Source organism: Denticeps clupeoides, chromosome 11 (assembly GCF_900700375.1).
Source record: "Denticeps clupeoides chromosome 11, fDenClu1.1, whole genome shotgun sequence".
Classification (NCBI taxonomy): Eukaryota; Metazoa; Chordata; class Actinopteri; order Clupeiformes; family Denticipitidae; genus Denticeps; species Denticeps clupeoides.
This window is the reverse complement of record NC_041717.1, coordinates 20,435,940-20,457,220: the sequence shown is the minus strand read 5'-3', so window position 1 is coordinate 20,457,220 and position 21,281 is coordinate 20,435,940. Positions and strand designations below refer to the sequence as shown.

Sequence of the window (21,281 nt, the reverse complement as noted above, 5' to 3'; positions counted from 1 at the left end):
AGCCGGCAGCCATGGTGCCACTTTTGAACCGTTGAGGAAGCATGGTTGGCCACCAGACCGCATGCGCTCACTTCTCATTTCTGGGATGAGTCACATGCAGAGAAGTTCCTTCTTCCTCCGAAGAATAAGCGTTATGAGGCCGGCCCTTCACACTCTGTTTTGTTTAAAAAAAAAACGGTGGTTAGGGGCCTGTATCTGGTTGTTGTTCGCGTCTGTTGCATCTTCAGAGGCTCTGGAGGAACCGAGGAAGGTCACGTGATGCACAGCTGCAAGCTTTTAGAGTGCAGGGTGACAGCCGTGGCCATATACGGCCGTGCACAGAGAACGCCTTCCTTCCTGCAAGGGAAATGAAGCCTGCCCAAGGCTGCCGAGTGTTAGTCGGAACATTTCCTCCTTGTTTACACCAAGTAGTAACACTGGGGCGTGGAAGAAGAAGGCGTTTGTGGTACTTGTGCGGATTGTGGCCTGTTGAGGTGCATCCGGTGTTTACTATGGACCGCTGAACTCGAGTCAGACCTGAAATAAAAAAGAAATCAGCAATATGACTATAAATGCAATATGAAGTTAAATGGACTAGTGTGCACGTCATTTACAATAATGGTTATTTTTGCATACTAAGCAACACTTACATCCAGAATGTTTTAAAGGTCACAGTTTTTAGCGGTTGTGCAAGGTCGACAACAGCCAACAAACTAAATAGTCCGGATAAAATTCAGGTCCAATGATCATGAATAAACCGACAAGGGTGAAGAAATTGTTGTGTGCCATGAATCGGATTTTCTTTCGGATCGGAGCTTTTGCCTGATGTCCCCCCGATTACTCGATTGTGTGAATCCGTGTTCATGGGTATAAATGTCACCTGATGTTTCAACGCTGTTCCGTACCACTGTGGTACACGCCTGTGCACTTTTGAATTATAAATCCCTTGTTGCGTTAGTCGCGCTCTCGTGGTTTCTCTGGTTATATATATTTGGCCCGGGGACCGTCAACAGGTCCAAATTGTCTGAACTAGACTCGGGGTGCATTGACTTGTCACTGCCGCCATTCCCATGCTCGCTTTGCAACAGGAAGGCCGTTTTACCGTTCAACTTTTCCGCCGGAGCGATGAGAGCACTTCCGGATTCAGGAGCGTCCGCTCGTTTCGGACTCAGCAGAAGGAAATTATTATTCATGACTGCGGGTCGGCTTCCGTGTTCAAAATGCTTCTCGCTGACATTTGAGTTCTCTCGGCAGAGCTCTCGGAGCGCAGTCCAAAAAAAAATACCCCACTCGCCTCTCGGCCGTCCATTCGCCCCGGGAAGTCGGCAGCGTTTGTTCGCCGCGCGGCTCCCGCATCAGGGGCCCTTTCTGTTTGTTTGTTTCTGTCTCTTTCTTTCTTTATTTCGTTACCCACAAGCCCCCACGAACTCCACTTTCAAGTCCTCGACGAGGCGAGCGAGCGAGCGAGCGAGCGGGCGCGGAGCGGGGCAGCAGCAGCCGCGGCAAGGGCCCGGACGGGGGCCGCTAGGAGCGGGGAGATGGGGATTGCCGCTCCGCTGGAGAAGAGCGCAGCTTTGATGGCGGACAGGAACCCTCGCGGGTCATGAATTTTTCAGCCCGCCCCGTGCCCGCAGGGTTCCGCCGACTCGTACAGGTGTAAGGAAGCAGGTTGTCGCTGACATCTGTTCGTTGCTAGGACCCTCGGGGGTCCCCACAAACACGCGCGCGCGGGCGGGCGGCCCCGGCCTCCGAGCCCCAGCCGCGGCCAGACTGCTGGATTGTCAGCAGATGTAGTTTCTGAAAATAAATAAATAAAATAAATTTTTTTTTTTTTTTTTTTGGGGCGAGTTTCACATTTTCTTGCCTGAGGGCCCTCCGACACCAAAGGTAGAGTGGGGGTGGACACAGCTGCACTGCCAAAACTTGCCCCGGGCACAAATAAAGAGATCTGATGTGGTTTGACTGTGTTGTCGGGCCGACCGGGGAGTCAGAGATGCACTTCAGAGCCAGCTTCCGCGCCGCAACATCTGCCGCCGAGTTTCCCCGAGCGCGGCCAGGGACAGCAGGTAGGGGGAAGGTGCTGCGGTGGGCGGGGAGCTGCGCTCTGTTCCTCCTCCCTTCATCTCTTCTGGAGCTCCACAGGACCCCCGCATTGTTTGGTGGAGAGGCCACGCATGCAGCCGTGGTAATGAGGGCCACTTTAGAAATGATGCATTACCATGTATTAACACCCTCAGAAGGCCGTCGTGTGTGTCTTTTGTGTATCTGTGGGCAATTCTTCAACTGTTGTCCGTTTGTAGGTCTTAGAAAACCTTCCATAATTTAATAAAAACCAATTGCTGCGGTTTGTTTCTGATTTGGAACACACCCTAACAATATGTATATATTTTTTTACATTTCAATATTAGTCACATACACGGTATGATATGCAGTGAAATGCTTAAGCGACTGCTATAGACCTCAATATTGCAAGTATTCAATGAACCAATATGCAAATATTGAAAACATAAGCAAATATTACACTTTTATGTTTTTAACATAAAACATAAAATATGTGTAACAGGTAGGGTGGAGGTGTGCAAATGACTGAAATGAAAAGTAGAAAAGTAGTTTTACAGGTAACTTAGAATGCAAATAAAAACAGAATGAAATTGATCAAATTGTCATTACAGAATATGAATTATAAGCTGTATGAAAAAAATATATTTAAATATTAAATTAAAAACGAAATATGTAGTGTTAGTTTTAGATTTACAGATGGGTAGAACATCTATACCATGAACACGTCACTCTGTCAGGTTATTTAACATTAATTTGAAGTCCCCTGGCCTGTCTATGATAATGCAGAGGCTAGAAATGGTGGCAGGACTTATGAATTCACTCATAATTATTATAAAACATGTCATTTTAAAATCTCGCAGCATGCCGCTCTCTGAGTGTTGGTAATTTTTCGTTTGTTCGTTGAACGCTCGTAAGCGGCGTGTTGCGGGATTGGAAGGTGGGTTCCCCTCTTCAGCCCCCAAAAGGCGTATAATGCATAAAACCGGCAGCGTATCAAGCCCCCCGAGACACCAGGGCTCCTCAAGGCAAGGGGCAGCGTTGTGTGTGTGTGTGTGTTTGTGTGCGCGTGCATATGTGTGCGACTGGCTGAGTGTGTCGTCACCGTGACAGCGTCTCTTTAACAGCCTCTGCGTGTGTAAACACTGCGCCGAGGGAAGTGTTTAATTAAGTCGCTGAGAGAGTACGGTGTACGCGCACACACACACACACACACACACACACACACACACACACACACACACACACACACACACTTTACAGCCTGCTCTTCAAGAATGTCATAATGGGGGAGGGTTGGCATGGGGTTGAAGGGCACAGGCCAGGGGAGGGAGGGAGTGTTTGTGTGTTTTTATAGACTGGCGTAGCAGGGCATCGTCTCAGTCTCTCTCTCACACACACACACTCACACACACACACACACACACACACACACACACACACACACACACACACACTCAGCGCTCAGCCAGGGCTGGATCAGGGCGAGCGGCTGAGGGCAACCAGCGAAAACAGTGGCCTGTTTGTGAAAAGCGCGGCGAGCCAAGCGCCTGAGACGGGGACAAACACGCGAACACACTCCGCCCTAATGAACTCGCCGAGCCCGGCGCACGTCCCACATTCCCGCACACGCCGGGGCACACCCGTCACCCCGGCTTCACCTCCTCATATTCATAATCTTGTCCAGGTCGCACGACATGCTTTCACTCACGAATAAATAGCTGTTTGACTCATAAGTCAATTTATTAAAGTATTTAATAGACGGGCATCTTCATCTTCAAGAAAAAAGTAGTGATGCTATGATGTTTTCGCAGATAACCTGATTATATCGTGGAACGTTCACCACACAAAGAAACGGGACTATGATAATATTATATAATATTATATAATTGTGAAATGCTGTGCTGGTCTGTGCGTATCTCAGTGTGTTGCCACCGCGCCATCAGACATCTGGCCTAGCCGTTAAGGAAGCTCACCAAGGGTGACGGTTAAATGCAGACGACACATTTCGCCGAGTCACCGTGTGCTGTGCTGCAGTGTTTCACGGTGAGGTTTCGGTAGGCCGGGCCTTCTGCACGTCTCACCCAGTCACAAGGTGGGCAGCTTCAAAGTGAAAAGCCCAAGTTTGAGTGTTTGTTTGTTTGAGAGGAAATGCGAAAGTAAATTTTTTAAAAAATGATAAAAACTTGCTAAATAGCGTTACGTCAAAACGAACCCCCAGATCAGAGAGCATGAGATTTCCAATTAACAGAATAATTGGAAATTAAACCAAAGCATTGCAAATAACCACGTGGCATCGGTGGATGAGGTGAGAGGCATTAAAAAGGAAGCTTTATTTGTACGGCACGCTTCATACGTGAAAGTGCTTTGGTGAAAATAAAACACCAAATAAAAAAGGCAACAAAACGCATTAATGTTTCATTATTTCATTTTTTTCATTCAAAACGCGCACTTGTGCTGAACGGCAACAGTTACGGCTGGCTGCTGGACCGGAAGCCGGCCGGCATGGTTCATCACAAGCGCTAACATGCTTGCAGGTAAATAACGTAGTTCGAGTAAGAAGCGCTGTAAAATGTGTAAAATAAAGGAAAAAAACGAAAGACTTTTTTTTACAGCAGCGAGGTTGTGGTTAATCCTATTGACTGACTCGCCTACGAACCAGAAGACCCAGGTTCGAACCCCGCTTACTACCATCGTGTCCCTGAGTGTCTCCAGGGGGGGACTGTCCCCGTAACTACTGATTGTAAGTCGCTCTGGATAAGGACGTCTGGTAAATGCCGTAAACCCCGATTTATGGTGCAGCACCACTCACCTACTGGTTATTTCTGATAAGACAGATGCACGGGCCAGGCCTGGTAGCGGCCTAGCGGGTAACACACTCGCCTATGAACCAGAAGAGCCAGGTTTGAACCCCACTTACTGTCCCTGAGCAAGACACTTAACCTTGAGTGTCTCCAGGGGGGGACTGTCCCCGTAACTACTGATTGTAAGTCGCTCTGGATAAGGACGTCTGGTAAATGTCGTAAACCCCGATTTATGGTGCAGCACCACTCACCTACTGGTTATTTCTGACAAGACAGATGCACGGGCCAGGCCTGGTAGTGGCCTAGCGGGTAACACACTCGCCTACGAACCAGAAGAGCCAGGTTCGAACCCCACTTACTGTCCCTGAGCAAGACACGTAACCCTGAGTGTCTCCAGGGGGGGGACTGTCCCTGTAACTACTGACTCTGGATGAATACCGGCCCCCTCCTTCCTTCTCCTGTGGAAGTGGAGTGACAGTTTTGGGTGCCGGGGGAGGGTCCGGATGGCGGTAGGTTTTGTGACGTGGACGAGGGCCTTTTGGTGTCCCGGCCCCGGCGCTCATTAGCGCTATCGGCCGACGTGCTTGTTAGCCCCTAACGAGGCGCTGAGTGGAAGGCTGACAGTTCGGCTCAGCCGCCGGCCCCCCGGAGGAGAAGTGACAGCCCCGGCGTCCGCGCCCTCTCCCTGCCCGCTCCCACGCCGCCGCCTCGCCGAGGGAAAGTAGGGCAGATGTCCGTGCGGCTGGTTGTAAATTCGATAATGTCTGTCGCGCTAATCTGGGCGGCCACCGCCCGCCCCCCCCCCCCCCCTGGCAGGCCGGGCCGCCTCGGCGGGGGGTGATAAACGCCTGTTCTGTCCAGAGACCCCCCCCCCCTCCCTCACTGAGTTTTCGCTGAATTCAGGAAGACGGTGAGACCCCCCACCTCCCTCCTTTGTCCTGTTTGTTGCACCGTAGGTACGAATTCACAAACGCAAATCCGACCCGTATTATTATTGTTATTATTATTATTATTATTCCACTTTACGGAGTTGTAAGCTGTTTTCCTGCATTGTGGCACGCTCGTAATCTGCTTTTCCAAGATTCCACTCCCTTTTCGCTCTTGGGCCGCGAAAAAGAACCCAAAAAAAACTAAATGCAATCCATTAGAGAACATATTATTATTATTATTATTATTATTATAATTTGTTATTGTTGTTGTTGTTGTTGCCACAGCTGCCTGCTTTGCGTTGCGTGAAGTACCCGGGTCGGGCCGGGTCAGCTCGGGGGGCGGGGCCCGGCGGCCATTCCATCGGTCGTGCTGGTACCTGCTCCTCCGACAGGCTGTTTTGATCCAATGGAAGCTGATGTGCCGCCGGGTGCCTCACCGCGCTTCGTTTTTTTTTTTTTTTTTTTTTGTAGGCCAATGCAGCGGCCGACTTTTCTTCACCGCCCATTACGATCAAAGCTCGTCGTTGCAGGGGGTGAGGGAGGCCCAGCGATCGTGGTTTTAATTAAATTGCATCACTGTTAGTGTCAGCGCGGGCCGCGGAGCCCCGTGTCTAGATGCCGGTCCGGGTGCCGCGAGTGCCAGGCGGCGGGGGCAAGTAATGTATTGTAATGCTGCCCGCCCTCGTCCGAACGTGATATGTCGGGGTGTCCGCGCCGCTTGGGGAATATGCTTTTGTAAAGACCGCACATTAAAGGAATTACATTAGCGTGAAGGTGTACGGCATCAAGGACGTTTTTTTTTAACGAATTCGTGACGCAACCTTCCTCGTTCCGTGGAAATGTTCACTTTATCGGCAGCATTTATTGTCAAAGAAGAATAACTTATTGCCGGAACTTAATTGGATCAGACACACGTGTACTCTTTAATTACCCATCATTACGCCAGCGACTTCATCGGGAGCCGCTCATTAGCCGCTTTAATTAATTCCATACAATTACAGATTCGATTTAGCATGCACACCCGGTGTTAAAGCGGCTCCATGTTTAAACAGCGGTTTATAAGGAGCGGCGACCTTTGACCCCGAGCTACAGCCCCAGATGTCCCAGCATCTAGTCGATGTTGAGGAGGACCAGAAGAAGGATGCAGGGAACGCCACTCCTCTTTTGTCTGATGCCCGGGCGCCGTTAACTCCTTCGCCGCCACCAGCACGCGGGGTTTCATTTGCCTGATTATGCAAATGAGCATTATCATGCGAACGAATGGCAAAAGCTCTCCCTGTCCGCGCCTGACGGTAATTAATTGCGCCCGCATCAGGGATGGCACGAGCAGGAGCATTCCCACCAAAAAAAAAATGACCGGGGACGACTTGCATCGTCACAGGCCTGCGGCAGCGTGAGTGTTGTCTTTCTGGGACCTTGTCCTGTAGTTTTATTCAGTACGGTGCGTTAAAATGTTTGTTCGCTAATCTGTAAAACCTCTTGAACGATTACGTCTACGTTTTTGGTACGTTTTAGTCCATTTTTCCCTCTTGAGTGCAGTTTTGTCCTTCCACAAACGTTCATCAATCATTCACATATTAAGGCGTCGCCGCTCGTATTCTATCAATATGTCATTTTTCATTATAATAAATGGCGATGATGCTAATGATAATGGTTTATTATCTAACACAATCGCCTTAATGATCGTGTCGCCGTCGCTGATTTATTGGCCGTCTGGTTGAACGTTTACGGTAAGCGATGGGGGAAGAATCTCGTAAGGGGTGGTTATAGGGTGGTAGAAGCCTAGTGGGTAACACACTCGCCTATGAACCAGAAGACCCAGGTTCAAATCCCTCTTACTACCATCGTGTCCCTGAGCAGGACACTTAACCCTGAGTGTCTCCAGGGGGGGACTGTCCCTGTAACTACTGATTGTAAGTCGCTCTGGATAAGGGCGTCTGGTAAATGCTGTAAATGTAAATGTAAGGAAGGTGTAGCTTGAATCTGCAGTCTGTAACCATGCTGGTTTTATTCACCGTGCTTTTACCCCGCTGACCTGTGTCAAAATGCGCCGCAACTGGTTAGAAATTTACTTTTCCCACCGCAGAAGGTCAAATTCAAACCAACGCGGCTGCGGTGAAGGTGAATGGTGATTTTACAAAAAATGGCGACGCGTAACGACCTCAGTGGAAACCCGCGGTAGATAATGTCCCCGTGTGTGTGCGCATGTCTTATGTTCATAGCTTAATGGTGGTAGTTACATTATAATAGATTTTAGCCTGTTTTCTCACAAAGTTATTAAAGCAATGTGTGTGTGTGTGTGTTTTGGTACGAATGTCACCGCTCTTATTTGCGGTGTGCGGTTCATGCACACCAGTTTGGCCGAAAGTACGGTATTCCCGCCTGTTGTTTATTTATTACATCCGTTTGGCCGCTTGGTGATGTATCACAATGACAATCACTTCAATTTAACCAACAAAATAAACTGCATGAAATATTGTATTCATCAACGAGACGCAACACCCAAATTGCATTGTGGTTAAAATGCTATGTGGAGTTGTTTCTTCATCCAGAACAAATTTTTTACCCATTTTTAAACCGTTTGATTGCAGCATATTTACATTGACATTTTTACAGCATTTTACAGCATATTATTGTGATTAATCGATTACGTTTGACATCTATTTGAAAATGTCTGTCCACCTGCGATGTCTAAATTCATGCATTGACCTTGTTCTTTGGATTTTATTCTGCCCGATCATACCTGCATCGCATCACAGTCCCTCTGCAACATGCTTTTTTTAAAAAACTAATTTCTATAGAACGGATGTCGGTGTTTTTTAGTCGTTGGTTCGGAAAATGCCGGTCGGCCAGAGAGCCTTCTGGGTAATTACTGAGCTGCAGGTTCCGCTGCTGATTGGGCCGGCACAGGAAATTTCCACACCGACGTGACCCCCCCTGCTGTCCTGCTCCGAGCTGCAGGGATCTGGCGACCTCCCCCGCAGATATCTGCTGAGCTGCGAGGTCTCTCCCACTCAAGACGCTCTTCTCCTCCTCCGGCCATGTTGGGGAAGGTTCGGACCCGCGCTGACCCGGAGTGGAAACGGCGCTCGCCTGGCCTCGCAGCCAAGCGCCCGGAGAGTTGCCCTGGACCCGGCCCTGCACCTCACGTCGGGTCAGCTAGTTAAAATGCAGATTTTACCTCCTTTACTCCGCAGAAGGCCCATTTGTGTCTTTACGCTGCATAAAAGCACATTGCCCGGTAGACGCAGTTTAAAAGAACGCTGTTCAAATTCGTCAAATACGAGACAGAACATTTTTCACTCATGTACTGAGTGAGTTTTTTGGTGTGTAAATGTTGGACGTAGAGCTGCTAATGATGCAACACGACTACACGACCCTCTATACTGGAGACACGGGGACTCCGAACACCTCGTCTCTCACCAAGGGCTAAATAGGGCTTGGAATTCGTATTATTTATTACTATTCCTATTCTCTGGTTGGTGGACGTGTTCAGTATTCATGTAAACCAGCGAGCACGCTGTAGAAAAAACGCTGGGCTACATGGCGTTAGGGAAAATCCAATAATTATGTTAGCTCGACCAAAAGCAGCCTAGCGGTTAAGGAAGCGGCCCCGTAATCGGAAGGTTGCCGGTTCAAAGTTTTTTTGTGTCTAAATGTTGGACTTAGAGCTGCTAATTATGCAACACGACTACACGACCCTCTATACTGCCCTCTATAGTACGCTCCTGTGTAGTACATAGTTGCGTATGATTTGCAGTTCATATTTGTGGTGTGGTAGATATAATACCGCTTTTGTTGATTCGTTTAAGTAAAGTGATTGTCACTTGTGACGCACAGCAGCACAGCACACGGTGCACACAGTGAAATTTGTCCTCTGCATTTAACCCATCACCCTTGGTGAGCAGTGGCCACCATGACAGGCGCCCGGGGAGCAGTGTGTGGGGACGGTGCTTTGCTCAGTGGCACCTTGGCGGATCGGGATTTGAACCGGCAACCTTCTGTTTATGGGGCCGCTTCCTTAACCGCTAGGCCCCACCACTGTTTTCTCAGCATTCTCTGTGATCTACGATTGGTGAAGCATCCGTATTCCATCTCGAGCCCTCGTGCAGCGGCCTGTCCGTCTGTGTGACCGGGACATTGACATACACACGCCCACCCGCAGGGACAGATGTAGCCATTAAAGGTCACACGGCGCCTCGGTGTGAGACGAGGTGTTCGGAGTCCGCGCGAGCGGGGACTCTCAGCTGGACTGTCAGGAGATGTTAGGTCCCGCCCCCTCGGAGCTCTCGCCGCCACCGCCCACCGGCTGATGATGATAATGTTTTATCGGTACAAAGTGCTGCCTTGTAATCTACTTTGAGAGAGAGACAGGGATTAGAGAAAGTGACACACGGTGACAACGCGAGGAAAAGCGCGTGGGGACGGTACCTTCATCGCGGGGACCTCGGCGGAACCTTGGCGGTTCGGGACTCCGCTCCCTGCCACCACCACCACGGGTATATTGTCCGTGTACAGGCAGCATTCGGGTCACATTAGCCCCGCCGCGGTGACGCCGGGTCGCCTGCAGTCGCGTCCCAGCATGCAGCTGGGGGAGCTCGTCGTATTTAGCGTCTGCATTGCCGTGCGACATCACCAGCATATTCTCCTCGGCAGGCGTAACAAGATGCTTTATCGCCGGGCCTGTTCCGCATTTATATTGCAGAGACACGGCCGCTCTGATTTAAGTCGGCAAAACTTGCAGTAAAAGCGGGATTCACTCGTGAACCGTAAAATACGAGCGCTTGTAAATCCGAGGCGCCGTTTCTAAATTGTCAAGAAGCGTACGGGCCACGCGGACAAGATCTGGTTACGGATTTTTTTGCCCCTCTGATTTACAATTTTTAATATTTTAATCAGAGCGGCTTTTTGATACGTGATCTGAAACTGTGGGACGGGGGGAGGGGTGTTGACATCATTAACACCGCGGCCTTCTTGGGCCGCATCCAGACGATTACAGAACCGCGTCGCGTGTCCTTGCGGCCGTGGGAGAGTTATGTGCTCGTAAAGTCTCGCCGATTCGTTCACACTTTTAACTTTCACTCGTGTTAAATTAAGTTTATTAAGTCGGCAAACACAGCTTCTCCGACATAAAGTACATTCGAAATCGCCCTTCAGGCTAGAAAAAAAAAGAAAAGTGAAGTGATTGTCACATGTGATACACAGCAGCACAGCACACACAATGAAATTTGTCCTCTGCATTTAACCCATCACCCTGAGTGAGCAGTGGGCGGCCATGACAGGCGCCCGGGGAGCAGTGTGTGGGGACGGCGCTTTGCTCAGTGGCACCTTGGCGGACCGGGATTCGAACCGGCGACCTTCTGATTATGGGGCCGCTTCCTTAACCGCTAGGCCACCGCTAAACCAGCGCGAAGACGTCTTTATAAAGAACGATCTTTCTGCATGTGATTTACTGACGGATGCAGGATTAAGGATGTGGGGTGGGTTCCTTCTTCATTTTTTTGGTCTACGTTACCAGCGGTTAATCATATTGACCCAGATTACAGTTTCAGCCGCATTTGTTATATTGATTCATATTGATTTGCTGCAGCGTTTGTCTGATTCCAGTGTCCAGCGCGAATGTAATGTTGTGTAAGAGCGCAGTGGGCGGGCTGCCGGGCCGGTTTCTTCCTGCATTAGGCTGACGGGCGATAAAGGCGTGGCCCACAGGGGGCACTGTGCCAAGCGCGGTGCGCCACAGCGTCGCATCGGCGGAGAGTCACCGGCGTTCGCCACGGCGCGTCGTGACAGCTCAGCCCGGCTATCGCCGGCCCTGTCGCCCGCGTACATGTCCCCTCACATGGACACCCTGAGCCCGGCCGACAGGGCACTGGTGGACATAAACGAGGGACAGCCATGCAGCCAGAGAAAAAACGGGCTAATTCATACATCGGGCTACGTCCTCCTTCTCTCCCAACGCTTCTTTTGAACTCCTGCAGATTGTTCACAGTCACTTGCTGCATCTCACAAAAACTCCACAACTTTGAACATTAGATGAAAATAGGGCTTTAAAATGCTTCAAAAATTACTTGATTTGATCATTACTTGAATTTGTAATTATTCATGATTATTCCTTCTCTAGTCTATTCTCTAGTGTGTGGTTCAAAACGCTGGGCTACATGACGTTAGAGAAAATCCAATAACTGTGTTAGTTTGACAAAAACCAGACTTTTATACCCATCAACTTTTGTGGCGCGATGGTGGCCTAGCGTTTAAGGAAGCGGCCCCGTAATCAGATGGTTGGCGGTTCGAGTCCCGATCCACTGAGCAAAGCACCGTCCCCACACACTGCTCACCAAGGGTGATGGTTACAAGCAGAGGACACATTTCGTGGTGTGCACCATGTGCTGTGCTGCAGTGGATCACTTCCACTTTCACTTTCAACTACACATTGACGTTTGTGGCATTTACCAGACGCCCTGATCCAGAGCGCCGTACCGTCAGTATTTACAGGGACACTCAGGGTTAAGTGTCCTGCTCAGGGTAGTAAGTGTAAGTGGGGTTTGAACCTGGGACTTTGTAGTCTTCTGGTTCATAGGCGAGAGTGGTCCCTCCATCTTTACATTTTACATTTACAGCATTTACCAGACGCCCTTATCCAGAGCGACTTACAATCAGTAGTTACAGGGACAGTCCCCCCCTGGACCAACTTAGGGTTAAGTGTCTTGCTCAGGGACACAATGGTAGTAAGTGGGATTTGAACCTGGGTCTTCTGGTTCATAGGCGAGTGTCTTACCCACTAGGCTGCTACCACCCCATCTCTGAAAGCCTCCACTTTATCTGGATGGGCGCCCGCGATGGTGTCATAGTCGTACCCGCGGTCGGGTAACGAGCGGAGAGGAGGGACGGGAGCTGAGAGGTGACCGGACGGCGGCCTTCGTGTAGATGTGGAGCACGCGAACCCCACCAAGAACACTCCTCCCTCGCCTCCGCCGGCTGGATTGCGTCCAGCAGGTCCCCTCCACCTCGTGATTATTTTATCGTTTATGAATTCTTCATGGTGAACTGCATTAACCTTGGTAGAGCCGAGTCGGTGGATTTGATTTGTGTGGGTGTTTTTGGGTGTGTGTGTGTGTGTGTGTGTTTTAAACTGCAGTTATTTGGAGTCGTTCGGCTCCGGCTCCACTGTGGCTCCTCTGTTGGATTCCACTTGTCCATTAGTGCCATCTGTGCCTTCTCGTGCCGTCTGTGAGCTCGCCCGCCCGCCAAAACGACTGGCATTCTCTCTGAAACGACCAGGGACGGCGGCCACGGCTTTGAGCCGGCTCTGGCGTGCCTTTCAGGGAACACGGAGGTGAAAAAAAAAAGAGACTCGGCGCAGGAAACATCTGTACGTGGTGCTGCTAGCTTTTTCTGCGTTTCGAACGGCGCATGTCCCCTGAGCCCTGTCCAACACGGACTTCTAATGGCATCTACCAAATTCCAAATAGATTTGGATTTGCAATTTACTGCTGATTTGAATGGAATTGGTATTGCAATGTTGAATTGTTCAATTGATTTGAACTAAAAAAAAAAGTAAAATACAAAAAGATAAGATATAAACCTTATCTTACAAGATAAGGTTTATATTGTCCCACAAGTGGGAAATTGCATTTGTCATGGCAGAAAGTGAATAGAAACAGAGGTAATAGCAGCAAAAAAAAAAAAAATATGTATATATCTACAAATGTACAATTGAAATCTACTCATCTACAATGGGTACATCTGTACAATTGGTAACTACCGTGGTGCATTTGATGTGTGTGTGTTTGTGCGTGCCAGTGTGTGTTTGTTTGTCTGTGTGTGTGTGTGGCCAACTGTGAGGTCATTGTTGTAGAGGCACAACAAAATTAACAAAAGGTACTATTTTAATCACGAAAAGCTCAGGGCGGTGGGTTAAATGCAGAGGACAAATTTCACTGTGTGCACCATGTGCTGTGCTGCTGTGTGCTCACTTGACTTTCAGCTGATGAACATTACATTGTTACCTAATTTGGACTGTTATGCATCAGTGAAACAGTTTTTTTATGTTTGACAGAGTTCACTCTCACCTTTTATTAGTTAAAATGAGTCACAGTGTCAGTGATCTTCGCTCAGAGCGAACAGGCGAATGGGGCCGTGTTCTGGTTTCATGTACTCGTTCCTTTTAGGACATTTTAGGAAATCAAGTCCACAAGTTTGCAACTAATCTCTTGTTCCTACATGTGGCCCACTCTCATACAAGTGCACTTTCTGTTGTTTTCCATACATCCGTCAGAACTGCAGAACCATCAGGAAACGTCAGCACAACTTAAAAAAAAAACGGAACACTAAATAACCCACCAGATCAGAATCAAGGTTTTGTCGAGAGATTTGCACAAATGCTTACCACCCATTCGGATACAAATGGGTTCAAGCGTTAATCTGCGGGCTCCTCTTAACCAGCTACTGAGGGCCGCCGGTAAGCGTCTGGCCCCGGTACCTGTAGGGAGAGGAGTTTGTCTTGGAAAGAGATCAGAGGCCCGGCGCTGGATCTGCTCCATCAGCGGCTTTTACGCACAGATGCGAATATCCAGCGGTTTCCGGTGCTCGCAGAGATCAGCCGCGACTTTCGTCCTTTTTTCCGCCTACTGCCTCCTCGGCCCAATTTTCTACTTGTAATGTTCAAATTTGCCCTATCGGTTAATTTATTTTAAATTCGCTTGTTCACAACACTCCGTCTTGTGTTGAAAGCGGTAAATCTTATTTTACACATTTGAGAAACGCTACGTCATTGGTTGCTGCTTGTGGGCTTCCTGCACCGTGCACCCACCCTCAAGCGCCAATGTAGCGAGTGTACGGTATAAAGAACGCCGGCGTAGATGTGGTTAAGTGTTTTAAACGACTCACTGTAATTAACGCGTTGCTGAAAGTCAGTAGTTCAGGTGATTCCATAGTAGCTACATTAAGTATAATATCGTAGTTTTCTTTATTTAACGTTTCAGTTGAAGCTAGTGTAGTAGCTGTTGCTAGTGTTAGCAGATTAAAAACTTCCCTCCACGTCTCATCTCCCAGGCCAGTCCAAAAGTCATCGCCGTACGACTGCTGATCTCGTGGCGCATTACTGACACAGAAGATTCGACTTCTCACGACTGGATTACTGTAACTCCCTTCTAGCTGGTCCACCACTATGTACCATCCGACCTCTACAACTCATACATAATGCAGCAGCACGAATGATCTTCAACCAAGTTCTCCCACACCACCCCTCTGCTACGTTCCCTCCACTGGCTCCCAGTAGCTGCACGCATCAGGTTCAAAATACTGATGCTGGCCTACAAAGCCAAACATGGAGTAGCACCATCCTACCTCACAGCCCTTATTACACCTCACACTGCACCTCGTATACTCCGAGCCTCCAGTACTGCTCGCCTGGTCCCTCCATCTCTGAAGGTAAAAGGAAGACATTCATCTAGACTCTTCTCCGTCTTGGCCCCTCGGTGGTGGAATGAACTTCCCCTCGAGGTCAGAACAGCTCAGTCACTGAGCACCTTCACACGGCAGCTCAAGACCTTCCTCTTTAGAGAATATTTAGAATATTCTTCTTGTCTGACTTCTGTATAGAAACTAGAACAGAGTGAATAAAAAGGTTGTATTCATAGTTGGGGTCCTAGTGAACCGGATCTGATCACTTCATCCATGGTGACATGGAAGCACGTTGTAAGTCGCTCTGGATGAGGGGCGTCTGCCAAATGCCTTAAACGTCAGTGTAAATGAAAGGACGCGACTTCTTGGTTTAAAATGACGGTTTTTGTCTCGTTTGAGCGCGTGGAGGGGACGTGTCAGCAGGCGCGATGTTTTTGGCCGGACGGCGGCGTGGCGGTGCTTCTCCGGCAGGCCCAGATGGCAGGGCCGCGTGGGCCGCGGCGGACGGTGTGCCAGTGAGATGGGGGGGGGGCCCTTGCGTGGAGAATTGCTCACATTCTGGCGCCTCTACCGCAGACTATTTGCAGCTGCCTCTCCGGCCCCTCGTCCTCCACCGTGTCTAATGAGGACCTTCGAGCCGAAGTAGCCGGCCGTCCCCAGACCAGGGGTCCCGCTCCGCTACGTCACCGAGCTACGTTGCAGATGACGACCAGCCGTGAGACCAGCACAAAGCCGTCCTGCATGCGCAGATATTGTAAGGACGCATCCCTGACCGTTCCAAATTCCGTTTTATTCCATTCGGTTTGTCCGTTTTGTTCAGCTTCGTGGCATTTTTAACTGATGACCTCAGATCATGGCGGGGGGCTGCAGAGATGCGGCCTTCCCTCCGACGTCTTGATGCGTCCTCAATCCAGAGGTGGAGGGAAAGGTGGAAAATCACGCGTTTATCGGACTCTCGTTCGAATAAGTCGCATTGTTAGTTGTGCAGATAGGAACTACATCAAAGTTCTTGCACTCACATTAAATATAACATGAGGAGAGACGTGGTATATTTAAAAAAAGAAACTTTCTGCACGTACGTACGACAAAGGAGTCACGTGACATGTCAGCTCCCTCAAGTCCCTCGTAAGTGGCCAACCGCGCCCGTAAAGGCCTTTTTCACGTGGTTGAAATGAGGCTGTTCTGGTTTCTGTTATCACTGGCAGTCTGTTGTATAGCATCGCAGAAGTGTACAATTTTTACTTTACTGTAAACATCCTGAAACGTCTTTTTTTTGTGCAAGTCCGTATTGGAGGCACGACCACGGATGCACTTTATGTGGCCTTATGGGGCACGTTCAAGGCTTCTGTACACAAATTTTCACAGGTTTCAAAATTGTGCTTTTAATAACGACCTTAATGGTATATTTGAAAATGTGCAAATTTGTTCTCAATTAAAAAAAAAAAAAAAAAAAAAACTTTTAAATAATTACACAAATGCAAAATGTGAAGCTTGGTCAAAATGAATCTGAGCTCATCATACCACGTGTCATTTCCTCAATCAAAAAAAAAAAAAAATGTAACGGAACACGTCACCTTAGACACTTCGGTACAATGCATAACACCATTTTATTCTGTTAAAGGAAGGAACTAGAAGGTCAGTACTTCAAAGAGACTCGTGTTATTTAAAGTAAATATTTCAATATTTGGATAATGAGCACTAGACGATATTTTTATTGTAATTCGGTACAGCTGTCATTTTTGACCACGCCCATCTTAGTGTTATTTCTTGCCCAAATCTTGGCTTTGACAGTAACCTACTTACGATAAACTTGGTCGCCACTGAAGAACAGAGCCACGCTCCCTCCTCCTGCCTCTTCACTGTCCATCCATCACCTTCACTTCCGCTCCCGTCCCCTCCGCCGCCCTGCCGGATCCGACACGTCGGCACAGGTGGGCGGCGCCCGCTCACCGTGGCGTGATGGGCGAGTCCCGGCGCCAGCCCGGCTCCGTCGGCGGGCGCGGGGGACGCGGAGCGGGCCTGACCGTATTGCGCGGCACCTGGTCAGCTTTCCTCAGATAGAGCCCGCGCTCAGCCCCGGCCCCCAGCCCTAAAACCTGCAGATCCGGCACAGTCGGCCGCCCGCCGGCCGCAGCCAAAACAGCATCTGATGGGCCTTATTTGTTGACATTGTGAGATTAATCGCAGAGGGTACATGTCACATGGCTTACAGCGAAGAGACTCGAGAAAAGCTCCGTTCTCTGCGCCTCTCTCGCTCGCTCTTTAACCCACACATGCGCTTCGTTCCCCATCTATCTATTATTCTCTATAAAAACGTAGCCGGAGGAGAAACGCTTCATTGTCCCACGTCTGGGAGCCGCAGTGGCCAGTGAATGACAGGGGCTCTGGCCGTGATGTGTGTGTGTGTGTGTGTGTGTGTGTGTGTTGGGGAGGCAGTGCAGTTAATAAGCTGTGTGAGAGCTCCCTCTTGGTGCCGCTTTGTCCAGTGTGTAACGTTGGTCCCTGAACAGCAGCGCCGGGGTCGGGGCTTCGGTTCCCTCACATTCACATTACCGTGGTTTCTTCATATTACATGTCAATTAGCAATTATGACACAAACTGCTCGGCCTTATGGCTAATCTTAAGCATTTTTAACTTTGAATAGCTTTTTCATTTAATTATTTGAGTAGTTTTCAGTAAATTGTTATTAGCATTAGTATCAATGTCAGTTTTTCTTGTAGATTGAGAATCATTTATTATTAACTGTATATATATTATATTATATTATGTATTTTTTATTGCATTTTTATTTGTATTTTTGTATTTTATTGCATGAATTATAAAATACTTAATTAATTGAGGAAATTTAATTATGAAATTATTTATCCAATAATATAAATTCTGTTTTTTGCAAATTATTTAAATCCTGGTATAAGATGGCTTAAAAATATTTTTTATATATATTTGTATAAATGACTTACTTGGTAACATGTCCTAATTACTAATCTAGGGTAGGAAATATAATAATAATAATTTTTTATTTTTATTTTTTTTCAGGGCCGTTGTATTAATTTCAATCGAGTGCAACACTAGATGAGCCTGAAAATCTGCCATCTGTGAAATGAGGACCCTGGAAGAGAAAGCGAGATTTCACAAAACATCTTCTTCTGGCCAAGTGACCGCTGCAGTTTATCCCGTACCAGCACCGCGCACAAGATCTCCTCCTCTGTTCTTCACCTTTGTTTCCCGTCGCGAGGGGAACGAGACGTTTTCCCCGCGTACCGCATAAACGTGCCTTTTTTGTTTAGACGAGCGTCGCGAGAGGCTACCATCATGCCGGATTCGGTTAGCTTTTCGTGCGCGACAAGGGCTTAACATATTTTGACCATATTGCGCCTTCTGTAGAAAAACCTAATGTCACGAACACAGACGGACGCTGTTTAAATAAAAAAAAAAAAAAAAAGCAGAAGAGGCAGTTTGCCGTTGGCGTGGACGTGGAGATAATCCCAGCGGACCTCGCAAGTGCACAAGTCCAGTGCCTTTTGGCAACGTCTAATCATACATAAAAAGCCTCTCCAAGTCCAGCATCGCCGCGTGCCTGGCGGGGAGGCCTCCGACTGCCGATCGCTTCGTTTTAACACTGAGAAGTGCACACGCTTGACAAACTGTACGACAGGACGCCCCCCGAGGTGCCGCGAGCGGCCGGACTTCGTCCCTCGTCCATCTCGCTCTCCTCTCGGAGACACCTTTCTCGCATTATGTTCCCAGGTCAGGAAAAATTAATAGAGCGTCGCCGCGCCGCGGGCCAAAGGTCCCCGGCCACGTCGCCGGGGACGGGCGCTCGGTGTTCCCTCGTCTCGGCCTGCTCGCTAACGCCCGGGACATCACTCGGGAGTTCCCCGTCTCGGCCCCACCAGATATCAGAATATCAGGCTTTAATTAAAATAATTAAAGGCAACAGCAAGCAGCAGCCTGTGAAGATTTAGCTCATCCCCCTTTCTTTTTTTTTTACGCCTCCTGACACCGAATGACCTATTACGGAGTCTCATATTAAATCCGGGGACGGAAAGAGGGACGAGGAGGACGTCTGCGTGTCCAAACCTTAAACCCGGTGGGAGCGGAGGCGACGGATGGATAAGTATTGTTCATTTCCAGAAATTACCATCCGTCATGCAGCGGGTCGGCGCGAAGGGGGCGGGGGGAGAAAAGGCGATATGTATGTTTATTGTAAATTTCTCAAGCGTGCCGCCGGGCCCGCGGTACGGGCCGATGTCAGCGCGAGCGGAAAACTCCGTGGGGGAGCGAGGGGGCGGCGGCTGAGGAAAAAAGGGCTCGAACGATCCAGTCACTTTCGATACGCTACTTCAGATGCGAAATGGATATTCGAGTCGAAATCTGACAAAGCGCGCCGGCTTTGACGGGAACCGGTATAGACAATGACCAGTGGCTGGGTCAGTGGGATGTCTCCGCGCAACCGGGGTGGCTTATCAAGTGACACTAAAAATAATTTCCACCACCGTCAACTTTGAAGGCGGCGGGCGAGCACTTCACATTTGGCGAGTGCGCGAGGCGGCCGAGGACCGTGGCAAAGTACCACGTTCTAATTATTCCTTTGTTGTGCTCATCCCAAGTGCAGAGGGACATGAATAATTCCTCCGGCCAAGCACCACCACCGCCGCCACCGCCGTGCAGCCATTTCTAAAACACACAGTCCCCTGCACAATCTTCCGCCTTGCCTTTTTATTAGGCTAATGCACATTTTTTTTTTTTTTATTTACACATGTTCCGTATATTTTCCGCCTTATGTTGCGTCTGAAGCCGGACAACTGTTATTAACCTTCACTAATGAGATATTTACATAGCAGTCACAACACAGCTTCTCCAGCTAATACCATGGAATTCACCAGCTTCTTTATTTTCTCCTCAAACCACGCATGGACAGATTCGTAGTTTTCACCCCATTGTTTTACTATATATATATATATATATATAATAATAATAATAATAAATCTTGTTGTTGTTGTTATTGTGGCATTTTTATATACATGTGTTTATGTGCACATGTAAACAGGGACTTTTTTTTACCATTTTTATCCTCAATGTGGTTGTTATGTGGATTTGCACAGTTAACAATTAGCAAATTAGATATTTTCTCTTTTTTTAAATAAACATGCATCTATTAAACAATGAATAATTAAAAAAGAAATCTGTTGGGGAAAAAGTATCCACTCAAACTCAATGCACTGGCAAATTTATTACAAATGAAAATAATGAGAATATATCAGGCAGTAAATAATATTTTTAGTTAAGGTTTTTTTTTTTTTTATTATTTCAAAAATGTATCTGATAAATGTTTTTTGAACGGAATCCTATGCACTGTTTTCTGCTAGAAAGAATTAAACCACACGCTATCCTGTGGGCGTAAATCAACGTGTGATGTTATTTCTGCTGAAATGTTTCTGTCCTGTGCGGTCAGCTGAAATTCATTTTGTGTTAAAGCACAAAATCTTTTTTAAAGATGGCTGCACATTTAAATAACAGAGCAAAATTCTCATACATTCAATTTTTCATTCTGTCATATGAGTAAAAAAATATTTCTAAAATTTTACAATTTTATTACAATTGTTTGTAGATTTTCTCTCATCTAGTTTTCATGAACCACTGTGTGTTCAAACTTTGGAACACTTACACACCCACATGTCTCTCAGTTAGAGAACACATTAACACATGCACACACACACACACACACACACACACAGAGATACAATCGCACACACAAAGAGATAATGTAAGTTTACACAAACAGTTCCCAATATAGAATCCATCATCCCTGTTTTTAGGGAATATTTAGTATTCGACTTATATTGATTTATATTATAGAATATAATAAATAGAATTAGCATTATTTTAAAGGTTTTAACACATTACAATTGAGATTCTACTAATATAATAACAATAATAATTATTATTCTGCAATGTACCCTTAGAAGACGACATGGGTTTGATGCTAACTTCATACAACACACACACACGCACACCCAGACGGTGCCACTGGACGGTAACCAAGTCATCAGTACCCACTCATAAGCAGATTACTGAGGCCCAGCTGAGCATTTTTGTGCAAGCTAAA

General features: G+C 47.8%; 1 protein-coding gene across 3 annotated transcripts in view; it reads left to right on the top strand.

Annotated features, from left to right (window-relative positions):
* Window positions 1-20,567, top strand: part of antxr2a (ANTXR cell adhesion molecule 2a) — a 47,035-nt gene extending 26,468 nt beyond the window's left edge. For all 3 annotated transcript variants that reach the window (XM_028996698.1, XM_028996699.1, XM_028996697.1), the window contains one exon: window positions 18,209-20,567. In XM_028996698.1, the coding sequence (XP_028852531.1) occupies window positions 18,209-18,244 (36 nt within the window). In that variant the 3' untranslated portion in view covers window positions 18,245-20,567. The remainder of the gene's footprint in view (window positions 1-18,208) is intronic.
* The last annotated feature ends 714 nt before the right edge of the window (window positions 20,568-21,281 follow it).